The following is a 14,109-nucleotide window of genomic DNA, read 5'->3' on the forward strand; positions in this document are numbered from 1 at the left end:
AAAGTACATTCAGAACCGTCCCAAGAAGGAGTAATGGGCAGGTTAAAAGCAAAATATTTGACGCAGTAGGAAAGGAAAAACAAGGAAAAAGTACTGGAACAGCACTGAAAACAGTAGAGGAGTGAGATTGAGTGAGAACCTTGGATTGGATGCAACAGTGAGATTTAATCAAAACTAGAAAAAAAACATGGATACGGAGGAAAATCAGAAGTGGGTTCAGCTACTGTACAGGTGATCAGTTGGGGCCTCACCTAGCTTTATGGTGGAATCTCCTTCTCTCCTAGGTGAAAGAATTGGAGTCGACTGTACAAGATAATAAATACAGACGCTTTGAAGAAGCCTCTCACCATATCTGGTTGTTCCTGGTGTGGGTGGTGAGAGCTGAAGTGCTCCAGCACCTCCTCATAGCTGCTGTGGTTGACGTTGTTGCCATTGACCTTCAGGATGCACTGACCTGGCTGCAGCCCTGCCGCTGCCGCCTCCCACCCTGAAATCACCAGGGTTAAGGGGTCAAAGTGGGTGGGAACACAGTGGCTGAATATAACCTCTGGATATACCTCTGCAGCTGTTATGGTAACCCCAACAATATCAGAATGTCCGTGTGTGTGTGTGTGGTTAACATAGAAAAACTAAAACAGACTGCTATTTATCCAGTGCTGTGCCAAGAAATATACTGCACATACATAATGATATAGTGCTAATATATTTGACCATGTACCCATGTCACCCCCCTAAGGGTTTAAAGTACAACCTAAGTTTAGCAACAACCCCACCCCAGCCATCAAGCCAGGGACTGATTTAGAAGAACAGAGAGTGCTGGGGAGTCTGACATCATCTAAAGACAACTCCTTTGGGGCCAGTAGCTGGAGGAGAGGGACAAAATCCACAGACTGTGGTTGGAGAGAGGAGTGTGGAGAGGTCAAGGAATGTGTGAGCTCCCTCAGTCATAATAAAGAGGAGTGAGGCCCGAGGTTGTGCTCTCCAGATGCAGGAGGCGGCGGCCATTTTCCCTATTTTTCCTCCCTCCAGCTGTTTTACACATTTGGATGCATCCCTCGCTGGCGAGTCATAAATCTTTTTTTCCCCTTTTTTAATACGATATAAACATCTGCTTGGCATATCTTGAGCGGGGAGAGTGTCCCAGGTGGTTTTAACGATGAAGAGTTAGGCTTGGGTGAAGTTTTGGGTGGGGTGGGGTGGGGTGGGGCAGGGGGGGTTTAAGTGGAAGGCAGTAATCGTGGCCCGTGGTCTTTTTACAGTTTGAACTCTGACCGTATTATAGCAAACAGGTGGTCTTGGACTCAGGGAAGAAAAACTGAAGCTGACAGGTGTCTAAAGCAGGTAACAAAACCTCATCCCTACTCTCAAAACAACACCTCACTATGATGTGTGTTGTATATTTCATGTGTGGGGTCCCATATCTAATTATTAAACCCCTATACCAATGAGCAGTAGTCACACAGAAAGCACCAATCAGAGTCATCGTCACTTACCTTTTCTTACTGCGTGTACATGAGGAGGGGCAGAGCCAGATAGTTTAAAAGACAAGGCATCAGGAGTGTCTGGAATCTTCACAATCCTGTTATCAATGAGAAAGAAAGAGAGAGGCAGAGGGAGAGGGAGAGAGAGAGAGAGGAGAGAGAGAGAATGAATTTGATTAGGGTTCCATTAACACCTCAGTCTTGAAATAACTGCTGCAATTTTCTCCCTCCTCTCTTTCTCTCTGCTCAGCTGTTTTGCTGATGTCGAACAGTCAATTTGTATCTGATCTGTTTTGGACTGTATATGGACTGTACTTCATCATCTTCCCTGGGATTTGGTGGACTACAGCATCAACTTCACACAATGTATATGAGGGACACCACAAACCTGATATTCGACTCTAACAGAAAAGTCCATGACATTGCCAGACCACAGTTGCTTTCATTCCTGGTTCAGATGTTAAGTCTCCCCCAATCAATCTTATGCTTGACAATGAAAGTGTGTGTGTGTGTGTGCGTGTGCGTGTGTGTGTGTGTATATGTGTATGTATATATATATATATATATATATATATATATATATGCGCCTGTGCATATAAGTGGGTGATAGTAACTCACTCCTTGGCCTTGTTGGCCACCAGTAGGCGTAGGGAGCGACGTATGCAGAAAGACTGGTTGATCATGGTCTCAACCTCAGAGAACGGTCTGAGGAACACCAGGTCCTCGTTGATGGTGAAGATCTTCCTGCCTACCTGCAGCCCAGCCATCTGTGAGGTTGAGAGAGGAGGAGACACGAATGGCATTTTAAGGTCACCTTGATATTTTCTGCTACCTCAGTGGGAATTTGTGTCCTCCTGTCGAAAGGAAAACACAGGCTTTTTAACCACTAAAAGAGTTTGTAGCTGTTTTACATTCTATTCGCACTAATGCTATTGCAGTTGAACTCTGCTAGGGGTTGCATGTTTCTGGTCACGTCAATGAGAATAATGTCTCTATGTCTTCCCCAGGGCCTTGGGCCCAGATCGGGGGATGTTGCGCTTGGCAGGGGTTTCCTGGGGGTTTGGCTATGGTTGCCCGGGGTTTATTGGGTGTCGCACTCTGGAAGGCAGCCCAGAATGGATAGACAAGCAGGCACAGTGGCCACGGCAGCTATCAGTGTTTGTGTGTGTGTGTGTGTGTGTGTGTGTGTGTGTGTGGGGGGGGGGTATTGGTATTCTCCCTCTCTCTCTCCCATGTCTTTTCTCTGGACCATGGGAATCAGCTGGGCCTCATTCACTAGGCTGACACACTGGTGGCTGTGTCAGAGTCTAACTACACTGTCACTGTTTGGAATGGGGGAGATTAATTAACGATATAGGGGCAGGGAGGAGGGAGATTGAGGGGAGACAGGGGTACTGTACAAAATCAACCCCTAGCCCCTACCCCACAGTAGATAATGAGTATCTAGAGGGTAGGGGGCTAGAGGTTCATTTGTGATTCAAGGTAAGGCCAAATTGCGAAGGAAGAGCAGAGGAAATTGTAGGTTTAGAGAAGATCTAGGAGACAAGTGAAGAGGTGAGGGTGAGAGCAAGAGCAAGATGACAAACGAACGGGAGAATGAAGGAGCGGTGAAGAGGGAGAACAGCCAGAACAGTAGAGAGAGTGGGGAAGAGAAGTCAAGAAGGAAAAGAGTGAAACAGTAAGAAGAATAAAACAGCAGCAAGGGTGGTGAGAACGGCAGGAAGACAGAAAAGGGGGGAGGCAAGAAGGAGTGAGGAGAGACAAGAGAATTGTACTGAAGAAAGAAGGAGTTATAAAGGATCCTAAAAAGAGGAGAGAAGGCTAAAAGGCTGTATTCCCTTGTGATCTGCAGACAGATAAACAGACAGATATAGCTGAGATGTCAGTGTTGTGGTGCTGTGTGTCTCTGGGGGTGATGTGAGTAGGCATGCCTAATCGCTCTCCACTCACTGAGAATAGACCCCCGCCCCCCAGGAGAGGGACAGCCAGAGTGACAGAACACATCGAAACACTCCACAGCCTGGCCCACTGGGACTAATGGGCTTTGGCAGGGAGGAGGACGCGCAGGAAGTGTGTGTGTGAGTGTGCGTGTGTGCACATGCCCACGCATCAGAGAGTGTGTGTGTGAGAGAGAGAGAGAAAATAGATAAGATAAAGAGAGACCAAGTACTACTGTACACTGTGTGCATGTGTGTGTGTGTGTGTGTGTGTGTGTGTGTGTGTTTATGAGTGTTTCGACTCACCTCAGCGTGAGAGCCCCTGGTGACAGACTTCACCACGATGGCCTTGTTCTTCTCCTCAATCTCAAAGCCGTAGTCTTCTTCCTCAGGATGAATCTACAGGGGACAGCAGAGAACAGTCAATCATGGATTTCACCTGTTCTTAGCGACATACTCTATCCTTGGGATCCAAAAGTAAAACGCAACCCGAGCTCAAACGAAACACTGAAGTCATGACGTTTACTCAATCTCTGTACGTCTACAATTCCTTTGAATTGATTATTAAGTGTGTGTCATCATGTGAGAGATGGCTCATTTCATAACGGGAATGACACGGTTTGCTGTCATTCCCGTTACTGGAGGGTACGGTCACACTGCAATGCTGTCATTACCAAGAGCATTAGCTAGCTTAGCCTGTGGGCAATCTCCCTGCTGCAGCGCTCTGATAAGATGGCTATCGCTAACGCCCTGTCTGAGGAGACGTCGAAAAGGAGTCACTTTAAAAATAGCTATTGGGAGGATTACGGCTAATCATTAGGGATGGGGCGTCACCACTTCTCATAGAAAAGCAAAACTAAATGTGCACTTCCTCCTCTGTTAAGGAGTGCTATAATGCTAATGTTAGCCAGACACAATAGAGCTCAGCAATTTCCCGCCCTTTTTTCTGGGTTTGACCTTTCCTCTCATTCTTCCAGCACCTGTTGTTAAATGTCATGACAGAGAGTTGCAGGGTGTTGACGAGCAAAGAGAGAAGGGGACATGGGCCAGAAGAGAGAGACAGAGAGAGAGAGAGAGAGAGAGAGAGAGAGAGGCAAATAGAGTCAGACACATCATGCTCTGTGATAGTCAGGTAAATCAGAAGACAACTATCCTGCAGGTTGCCACTTAGAAATGACAAACATGTTTAATCAACTGTGAAATAATCATAAAGGTCAGAGACAAATCTGTCAACCCATTGGAGAGGTACATAATTGGACTGTGCACTCTGAGGGGGTCTGTGCAAAGTCAGAGTGGCGCTCATGCATGGGAGGCATAAACGTGATGGCTTCTCTCTAGGAACAGCTTTTTCCAATCATCCCCAGGAAGACAAACCTCGGGAACATCCTCCTTGAATGCATTTCAACTAAACTGCCCATTTGTGAGCATTGGCATCCAACTAAATCAAAACAAAGTTATGTTATTATATTTGTCATGCTATTGTATTGTGTGTTTGTGTGCAAACCCAGGAAGATTCACCCTGGTGGATGGATTGGGTAATAGGTCAACTAAACCATGTTATCTAGTTTTATTTGAATTTGAAGTAAACAGGTAAAGTCAAGGCTTTTAGCGGTATATTGCCATTAAAGCAATAGGAACTTATTCCCAGTTGAATATTGGAATATCAATGCTGACCCTCCTATCAGCAAAGAGGGCTAGCATAAGGAAAAACTCAAATCATAAAAACACTGCTGATTCCCTTTCCAAAACACAAATGCTATGAATATGCTCTGAACAACTTCAAAGGCCTGTGTTCTATTCAGACCAAGAGGAGGAGATGGTTTTTAGAGGAGACACTGAGTGGATGAGACTTGTGTGTGTGCACTCTGATACTCAGAGCCAGATGTTGTTAACGTCATCACACACATTGGGTCCTGATGGGGTGGAGGATGTAGCTGTCTTTTATTATGCCCTCCTTAAAAGCTTGATTTGACCACTTAAACCTGTGATTTTACTTAAGTTCTCTGTGGCAGCCAACATCATGATCACACACGTGTTTATAAGGGCTGTACAGATTAATCAACTAATGCTTTAGTTGCCACAAATGATATGATTTATTTATATCAGACTAAGGACAACAAGTTAAAGCTAGAGTGAGTGACATGTAGCCAAGTAAACAAAAATGTTGTACTAAGGAAGCTGGGTTCAAGCAATTAGCACCCTTTTGTCATAATCTATGAGAATGGAAATGGCAATTGTCACCTTTGATTTGGAGGCCTTAATTTCATTGTTCACTTTTAAAGTACCGTATTACTCCCCCATTCAATGTTGAGGCACTACCTGGGTTTATTGTCTCGACATTTTTTGAAAATCAAAACCACCTAAATTCAGGGGGGAAAAATAAGGTGAAAAAAATTATAGATTAATCAACTAATAGAACATTTTTTAATTAGATATGTGATGTGTGTGTACCACTAGGGACTTGGCCAGGATGTTCTCGATGAGCTTGAAGTCGTTGCGCAGCTGCTTGCTCTTGGAGCTGGTGCCCTCCATCTCCTCATCGGCATAGAAACGGAAGAACTGCGACTCATCCTTGAACTCGCTCTTCTCCAGGACTGAGAGAGAAAGAGAAGAAAGGAAGACAAAGCAGTCGGCAGAAGAGCGATTAACATTCTCATTCTCGTACACATTGACAATGCAGTCAAACCCTGATATGACAATGGCTTGAAACCTGAGTGTGCAGATTGGATTCACTGAGCAATTCAAGAGAACCTATTTCAAAGACTTGTAAACTGAGAGGTGATTGAGAATCACACTCTCTTGATAGGTAGTCCTGCCTGAGAAATGTACTCAAGTGTAGCCCCAAACTTTGAGGTTGTTCTCTCATGGTAAATGCTTGGGTCTTCCGTGTGGGAGACCTCGGTTCAAACCCCTTCTGACATAACTGCAATCACCTTAAACAGAGTTTGCACTTATAACTTATCAGGAGACGAGTGCAGTCCTCCCTCCACAAAACAGAATGAGAATCTCTCCTTTCCAAATACACTTCATCACTCTTGGTAGAGGGACAACACATTAATTTACGACAATGTATTACTGTCTGTGTATGAGATACAGACAGCTTTTCCAGACAGACACTCTATTTAGGTCACTTGCTCCTTGAATCCCCCACTATGATACAGTGCCTTCGGAAAGAATTCAGACCCCTTCAACCTGATCCACACAGTGTGTAATTGATTCTTATGCAAATCAGAGACCCTATAAAAACAAAGATATTAATTCCAAAATTACATTAACTATTATCCTTGCATTAAGATGGACACAATTCAACTTATTGATTTGTTGATGACATTTTTGGATTTTAGCTCATTTTAAGAGTGTCATAGCAAAGGGTCTGAATACTTATGTACATGAGGTACTTCTGTATTTCAATTTTAATAAATTTACAGAAATTTCTAAAAACCTGTTTTAGCTTCGTCATTCTGGGGTATTGTGTGTGTATTAATGGCAAATTCTTTAATCCATTTTAAATTGAGTCTATAACACAACAAAATGTGGAAAAAGTGAAGGTCTGAATACTTTCCAAAGGCACTGTATGTCTACATGGTCAAGTGAATGTGAAGAAGCTGCCAACTCATGTGGACACGCATACACAACAACCTAATGGCTAATTAGCAAATAAAGTAATTAGCTAAGATGTGCACATCTGGATCCAACCCACACACGTCTGGCTCTAACCCACTTATTTGAACACAGGTTGGGGTGATACTGTGGAGGTGTGTGTGTGTGTGTGTGTGTGTGTGTGTGTTTCAGCAGATCAAATACAAGTGAGTGTAAATCACATTGTTGGATAGAGTCCCCCCCTCCCCCAACACCTGGGGTACTTCAAACAGGTGTGGAGACCATCAGGGATGCCTTTCGAGGCAAATCATTCTGTAATCCATGACGGAGCACACACAGAAAAACACTAGATATTTCCTTAATCTCTTTGAAGTCCAGTACTGAACAAAATGGCAGTCCATCTGCGCCCCCCCCTGGAAATACTGTATCTCCTGTTATTCTTTGCTGCAGAGTTGGCTCAAGAGGAAACCCTCCCCAGTCTGATCATGTAAAAGGGACAATGTGCTACTTCACGTCTCAGTGTGTTTTCATAGTCATTCTGGAAGGACACACTGTTCTCTCTTCCGATCCCTCTTCTAAACTTTTCCATGGAAAACATCGCCCAAACGGTTCCACTAGCTGACAGTCAACTGGAGGCCAACGTGATTTTTCACACATACTGCTGTGTGATTTTAGAGGGAAAAGTGTGTCTACCCAGGTACCATTACACTCAACAGTGACATGACTAGAGGGGGTAGTGGGAGTGAAGGGGTGTATAAGAACAGTGATGTGATGCCATCGTATCATGAGCAAAAGTACCCAGCTGTTTGGGAGAGCATCTGCTTGCCCAAGTGGAACCAAAGCCATTCTGATCTGTGCTGTTCAATGAATACAGCGCACACACACACACACACACACACACACACACACACACACACACACACAGTCTGCCAAGGGAATTAAGCCTGACCTGGAGGCATTTCCTATCAGTCACACAGGCAGTCCATTTAAAACGTTAATACCACCTATTCAAGTGGGGGGACACCTCCTCAGGAAACTCCCACTTTTGGAACAGTTCCAAATACACAGAGAGATGTAGAATACAATAGAATAGACTAAAGCAGTCTCATTAAAACCAGTGTCCAGAGCCATCTAGAGAGACACCGTAAATTGTGAAACCGAATACAAAACTGACTTAGTTGTGTAGTGTCTGTTGCAGCAGTGTTTCCCCTACTATTACAAAACTCAACTATTCCCCTACTATTACAAATATTGATGATGTCTGAAGCCTTGTATGATGTTTAATAGGGGCAATTCCAACCCCCCTAAGAAACATCACTGTACAACATGGGCAGAGAGTGAAAGAGAGAGAGAGAGAGAGAGTGTGTGTGTGTGTGTGTGTGTGTGTGTGTGTGTGTGTGTGTGTGTGTGAAAGAGAGAGCTGTAATAGACATGCTGAGTGTGATGGGATGGATGAGTAGGTGAAAGATGACATGCCATGCCTTCAGTGGGCAGAGGAGAGACGTGTGAACTAGAGGTACTGTAGAACTAGCCAGCAGATGGCATCGGTGTGTGTGTGTGTGTGTGTGTCTGTGTGTGTGTGTGTCTGTGTGTGTGTGTGTGTGTGTGTGTGTGTGTGTCGAGAGAGAGATAGATAGATAGATAGATAGATAGATAGATAGATAGATAGAGAGAGAGTGTGTTTTAATGTGTATGTATAGTATGTGTTTGTGTACAGTAAGTGTGTATCCGTATGTGTGCGTTTTTATACAGTATTACAGTGTGAAGGGTGGTACAATACGCTTGCACTGTAGGGGTTGGAAGTTCCCAAGGATACAGCTAAGGGGAATGTCTTTGGCTCTAGGAAGGCCTTTAAACCGTGGTCACGGTTCACAGGCCAGACCCAGACATGAGTATGGCAAAGCTAAACAGATCTTGTCAGGGAACACTGCAACTGTTGTTTATGTTGATAACAGTGGCTCAGCCAAAGCAATAGGACTGTGGTCTACAGTAAATGGTTGCCAGATCTTACTAGTGTATAGATGTAGGGTGGCCTTTTACTTTTTAATAACTGACCATCAGAATGAATAGGATAACCTTTTAGGCGATAGCCACATACAGTATGATACAGTTGTAATACAGTTGAGAGGGTAACAACATGTTGTTATAAACCTGCTACGGGGTCATGGTCACCAACATTTCACTTTTAACAATTAACATGACATCTATGAGGCATAGATGATTAATAGTATTGTCTCTTGGTTGAATGGCTGTGTTTTGTAAGTGTGTGAACACATTTGTGTTTGGGAGTGACTGACCGTGGTGCATGAAGCCGTTGTTGCACAGTCCAACCCCCAACGTCACAGCGTCCTCGCGCGTGGAGCAGTCGCCCTGGGAAACGAGATGACGCACAATCACAATGAATCCATGTTAATATTTTAGACACGTTCCTCACCTCAGACATGCTGAGGAGCACCGCTAATTGCTGTGTGTGTGGGTTGCTTCAGCCATTCTTCTTTTACCTGTGATATGAGCCAGTCTACCAGTTTGCAGGCAGGTACCACAGATTTGAAGGTTTTTAAATGGTGGTCTCTATCTCTGAAAGTGAGAATGAAAGGGTTAGCCAATGATAAGGTTTTGAAGAAAAATGTACAGAACCACTTGAATGTGAACAGGTGCACACACACACACACACACACACACACACACACACACACACACACACACACACACACACACACACACACACACACACACACACACACACACACACACACACACACACACACACACAGTTGTGTTTAACAGGCAAGATGATGTCATTATGGTCAACAGCACCTATCCATCTTGACCAGTCCACAGAGTACAGATATCCTACAACAGAAATGACCATCACACCCACAATACTGCAGCTCTGCAACTACAGAGCTACAACAACTGTTTATTCCCAAGTATCCGCTCCAAACAAGCCTGTCCCTGAAAAGTTTGTGTTCTATTGAGTTGTGTTAACACAGGAGAATGCAGTGTGAAAACTCCAGAGCTTGCAGACACACAGACTCATGTTTATAGGGCCAAGAGTTTTCTTCTGGTCAGGTAGTCAGAAAAACTCTGGGCCCTGGTAATTACATGTAACTAGGAGCTAGATGTTTTTTTTGTTGGTCAGGTAGCATGTCCACGGAAAAACTCTGGGCCCTCCTTGCAGCCTCCCCTCTCTGATTTCTAGCTACAGTGTTAGCAGACAACTCTTGTAAGAGGAAGTAGATGGTGAAACAGGAAACTCTGAAGAGGATGTGTGTGGTGGTTTGTCACATGAACAGGGCACAAGGTTTGGAGAATGTTCACGGTGTTCTCTTTAATACCATGCCACTGCGACTAAGTACTGGGTGTTTCTACTGTACACGGATGATGACCAACTCAAACACAGCATGTGGGGCAAACAAGACATTAAATGACTTGCAAGTGTTCCTGTGACGCCTGGTCTTGAAACTAGCAGACAGCCTTTGCTGTATTTAGTTAAAAAAATAAATCTACAGATCATCTATTAGGGAATTATCTAAACAAGAAAAAAAAAAAAAAAACTCAGTGGCAAAATGGATCACAAAAAAAAAAAATCAGTCCATCTACATTACATAATATAGCCCTTTTGTTTGTCTGATATACTGGAGGCCCTGGCAACTTTAATTATAAGAGGCGGAGAGAGAGATAGAGAGAGAGAGAGAGAGAGAGAGAGAGAGAGAGAAAGAGAGGGGGGGGGGGGAGAGAAAGAGAGGGGGGGGGGGGGGAGAGAAGGAGAGGGGAGGCAGGAACCAAACAGTGTGTGTGAACTCTTGATTAGCTTGACGTCTGCCTTCCCGTCTAGTGCTACTGTTGAAGGTGACTCCGGAGGGAAAATGAAGATTGATAGAGTGCTGTGTTTGTCAAGGGAGGGAGAGAGAAACAGAGAGTGCTATACGTGCACGCATTACGTGAGAGAGAGCATGTGTATGTGATTGTGTGTATGGAAATGAGAGGGAATGAGAGAAAGAAAGCAACACATGCACCTCAGCAATATTCATCTAAATTCATATACATATTCATCTAACCAACACAGATAGAGAGCCGGGCCTATGTTTAGGTCTTTGCCTTCTACAGCTTCCCAATTACACAATCTAGCCCTGAAAATGCAGACGTCTCCAGCCTGAATATCAATGTATTTACCTACAGCAGCAGCACTGAATAAGCCAGGGAGAGTTGCCGTAGTGTACAGGGAGAAAGGTGTGAGTGGCGTCACTTTGGCAGAGCTACTGTTTGTTCAGTCATACGTGGATGGTGGTGTGGGTTGAATGCGAATCCAGCATAAATATGCATGGACATGCACCTGGAGAGAGGGAGTGTGAGAGTAGAGGTGGAGGAAGAAGGGGAAGAGAGGGTGGAGGAGGGATACTTACTTAATGACAGGCATGTATATGCTGTGCAGGCGACAGTAGAGCCTCACGCCCTAAGAGAAGGAAGAGAGAGAGAGAGAGAGAGAGAGCGTGTGGTTGAGTCACTGTTAGAACAGGCTCACAAACTCTCACATACCCTGGGGACACAAGTCAAATCAGTGCTCCCAGGGTTCAGGTACAGGTACCAGGATTGCGGTCAGATGGTATGAAAACAGAAAACATACAATAGGTTGTGCCTCCGCTGTTTCAAAACGTTTCCTCCAGTGTTGTGTATTTTGTGTAACTAGACTACAGCTGAACCTGGCTAGAACCTTAGCTCTAATCTAGGGCCATCTAAGCCGTCCCAAATCCCCCATCAAGTTTGTCGAAATCTGTATTTCTACTGTAAACCCAAATCAACTTTGAATATGAAATAAATACATAAAAAAAAATAACATTATTATTAACAATAATATAAAAAAATAGACCTGTAAATGTATGGCCTTGTTGCCATGGTAGCATGTGAATGTGGTAAAAGACTGAGTGAGGCATGGGCCCAGTACTCTTGCTCTGTTCCGTCACACAGATACCTTTGACATGATGTCCTCCATCTCGCTGCGAGCCTTGTACGTGCCATCGTCGTAGCGGAAACGGTACAACACCTGCTCGTTCTTGAACTGGTGCTTGTCCGACACTGAAATGTCACGAGAGACGAGGGGAAGTGAGCGAGAGAGAGAGAGAGAATGTCAACCTTGATTGGTTACTGCTTAAAGATTCATTACTCATGTTCTGGTATCTATCACTTTTCCAAATCATTGAAAATGCACTATCATGGGTCCTTTTCAATTGTTTAACATAGCTCCCTATCCTCCTTTCCTTTCCTTCATCTGCACTGACCTGAACACACTTAATAGGTGAAAGCTATATACAGTATAGTGGAGGCCTACTGGGATTAAATTGCATCAGTGTACATGAAGGAAAGGAGGCAAGGAGAGGAAGCCACTTTATAATATTATACCCTACAGAGATGTACCTTACCGTATATGAGGAGATGAAGCAGTGATACAGTACATGACCTTACAAAGCCATTACCTATTAGCCCTCCTGTCCTAAATACTGTATGTGACTACTACAGCTTTCCCTGGGAAGGTCTGACACACACACACACACACACACTACAAAGCCCTCTAAAAATGCCTGAAAAGATCTTGCAAACTGTGACACTGACAAACATTCACAGTACAGTCAGGTTCAGTCATGTAAACATTCATACTGCACTATCGTAGCAAGGAGGTACATACACATACAGTAAACCAGCAACATAGCCCAAGTATGTAGTAGGCAGCAAAACTGTCTGGAGGTCCAAACAGACTCTTTGACAATTTGGGTCTGGACTTTAATACACAAAAATACATCAAGCCAGCATAGAGAAAGATCCATCTCATAACTCATATATACAGTAAATGAACACAGAAGGACAGAGAAAATCTATATATGAATTTAGGTTGCCACATTTCAACAAATAGAGCTAGAAATGACCCAAAAGGCAGGAGTTTCCTTCATTCCTGCCACTCCAGTCTGTCACCCTGCATTACAGTACCTCTGTCCCCTGTCACTGCTGCCTCATTCTTCTCTCTTCAGGTCACTGGCTAATAGGTGACAGGCCTGTCCCCAAAGGCCATGCTTATCATTGCCCGCCCCTGCTATCCCACAATCCCCTGTTAACCCCCAAACCTGGTAATCCAGTGTCATCTGCTGTGAGCTTGGGAATGGGAGGGATTCTCTACAGGTATTAAGTGTCTGAAAATATGCAGGTTTTTCTCCCTTTTCTACAATCAGAGGTTTTCATATAGCTTAGGTCTGTGATTACCTCTGGCACAGGCCCCTCTGGTGACACACTGTCAAAATCCATTTATACATTATATATGTATGTATGCGTGTGTGTGTGTGTGTGTGTGTGTGTGTACATGTGTGTTGTTTAGTTTTCAGTGCATAATTCCAGTCTGTAAAGCTGTGAACATTTTTAACTCAAGACTGAATGTAGCTACTTGAAACCTAGGGAATAGTTCTGAAATAGTACCTATTTCTGAGAAATATACCCCCCCCCCCCAGTAGGAAAGTGAGGGGTGGGGGAAGCGAAAGAAAGAAAATGAGTATGATAGTGATGAATGAGAGCAACAGAAACAGAGAAGTGAGAGACAGAATACAGAATGAGAGAGGGAATAAAAGAGAGAGAAAGTACAAAAGCATTGAGTGAGAAAGAGAGAGTGATACAGAGAATGGTGTGAGACTGGAAATGAAACAACAACGGCAAATCAAAAAGGGGGGAGAGAAAGAGGGAGAGAGCGAGAGGATAGAGTCTTGTTTCACCATGGTGGATGATGCCGTTCTCCAGCAGAGCTTGGCCCAGGTTGACCCCCTCGTCTGGTTTACTGATCTCTCCGCTCTCAATCAGCCACGACACAAACTCACTGTGGAAACATGACATAAGACGACATAGGACTTGATACTGTAGAACCCTACCCGCCCAGACACAGTCACAGTGGAACAACGTATACAGCATCAGATGGTTGGCGAATACAACACAGGATGAGTAGAACAAGTATGGAGTAATGCAATAATGATAAAAAGCAAATGTGCAGCTCCTTGCTCCTTGGATCAGCAGGAAATAATCTCTTAAAGCCCCTGGTGCCTCTCTTTCTTCCTTTC

At 44.2% G+C, this 14,109-nt stretch overlaps 1 protein-coding gene across 2 annotated transcripts in view; it reads right to left on the bottom strand.

The window, feature by feature from the left end:
• Positions 1–14,109, bottom strand: part of prex1 (phosphatidylinositol-3,4,5-trisphosphate-dependent Rac exchange factor 1) — a 71,675-nt gene that overhangs the window by 16,693 nt on the left and 40,873 nt on the right. For both annotated transcript variants that reach the window (XM_083676096.1, XM_083676095.1), the window contains exons 11-20: positions 13,771–13,871; positions 11,991–12,094; positions 11,425–11,474; positions 9,520–9,595; positions 9,316–9,388; positions 5,870–6,012; positions 3,725–3,817; positions 2,100–2,248; positions 1,494–1,579; positions 348–487 (exon numbers count right to left, since the gene is read on the bottom strand). In XM_083676096.1, the coding sequence (XP_083532222.1) occupies positions 348–487; positions 1,494–1,579; positions 2,100–2,248; positions 3,725–3,817; positions 5,870–6,012; positions 9,316–9,388; positions 9,520–9,595; positions 11,425–11,474; positions 11,991–12,094; positions 13,771–13,871 (1,015 nt within the window). The remainder of the gene's footprint in view (positions 1–347; positions 488–1,493; positions 1,580–2,099; positions 2,249–3,724; positions 3,818–5,869; positions 6,013–9,315; positions 9,389–9,519; positions 9,596–11,424; positions 11,475–11,990; positions 12,095–13,770; positions 13,872–14,109) is intronic.

Source organism: Argentina silus (genome assembly GCF_951799395.1).
Source record: "Argentina silus genome assembly, chromosome: 8".
Taxonomy (NCBI): Eukaryota; Metazoa; Chordata; class Actinopteri; order Argentiniformes; family Argentinidae; genus Argentina; species Argentina silus.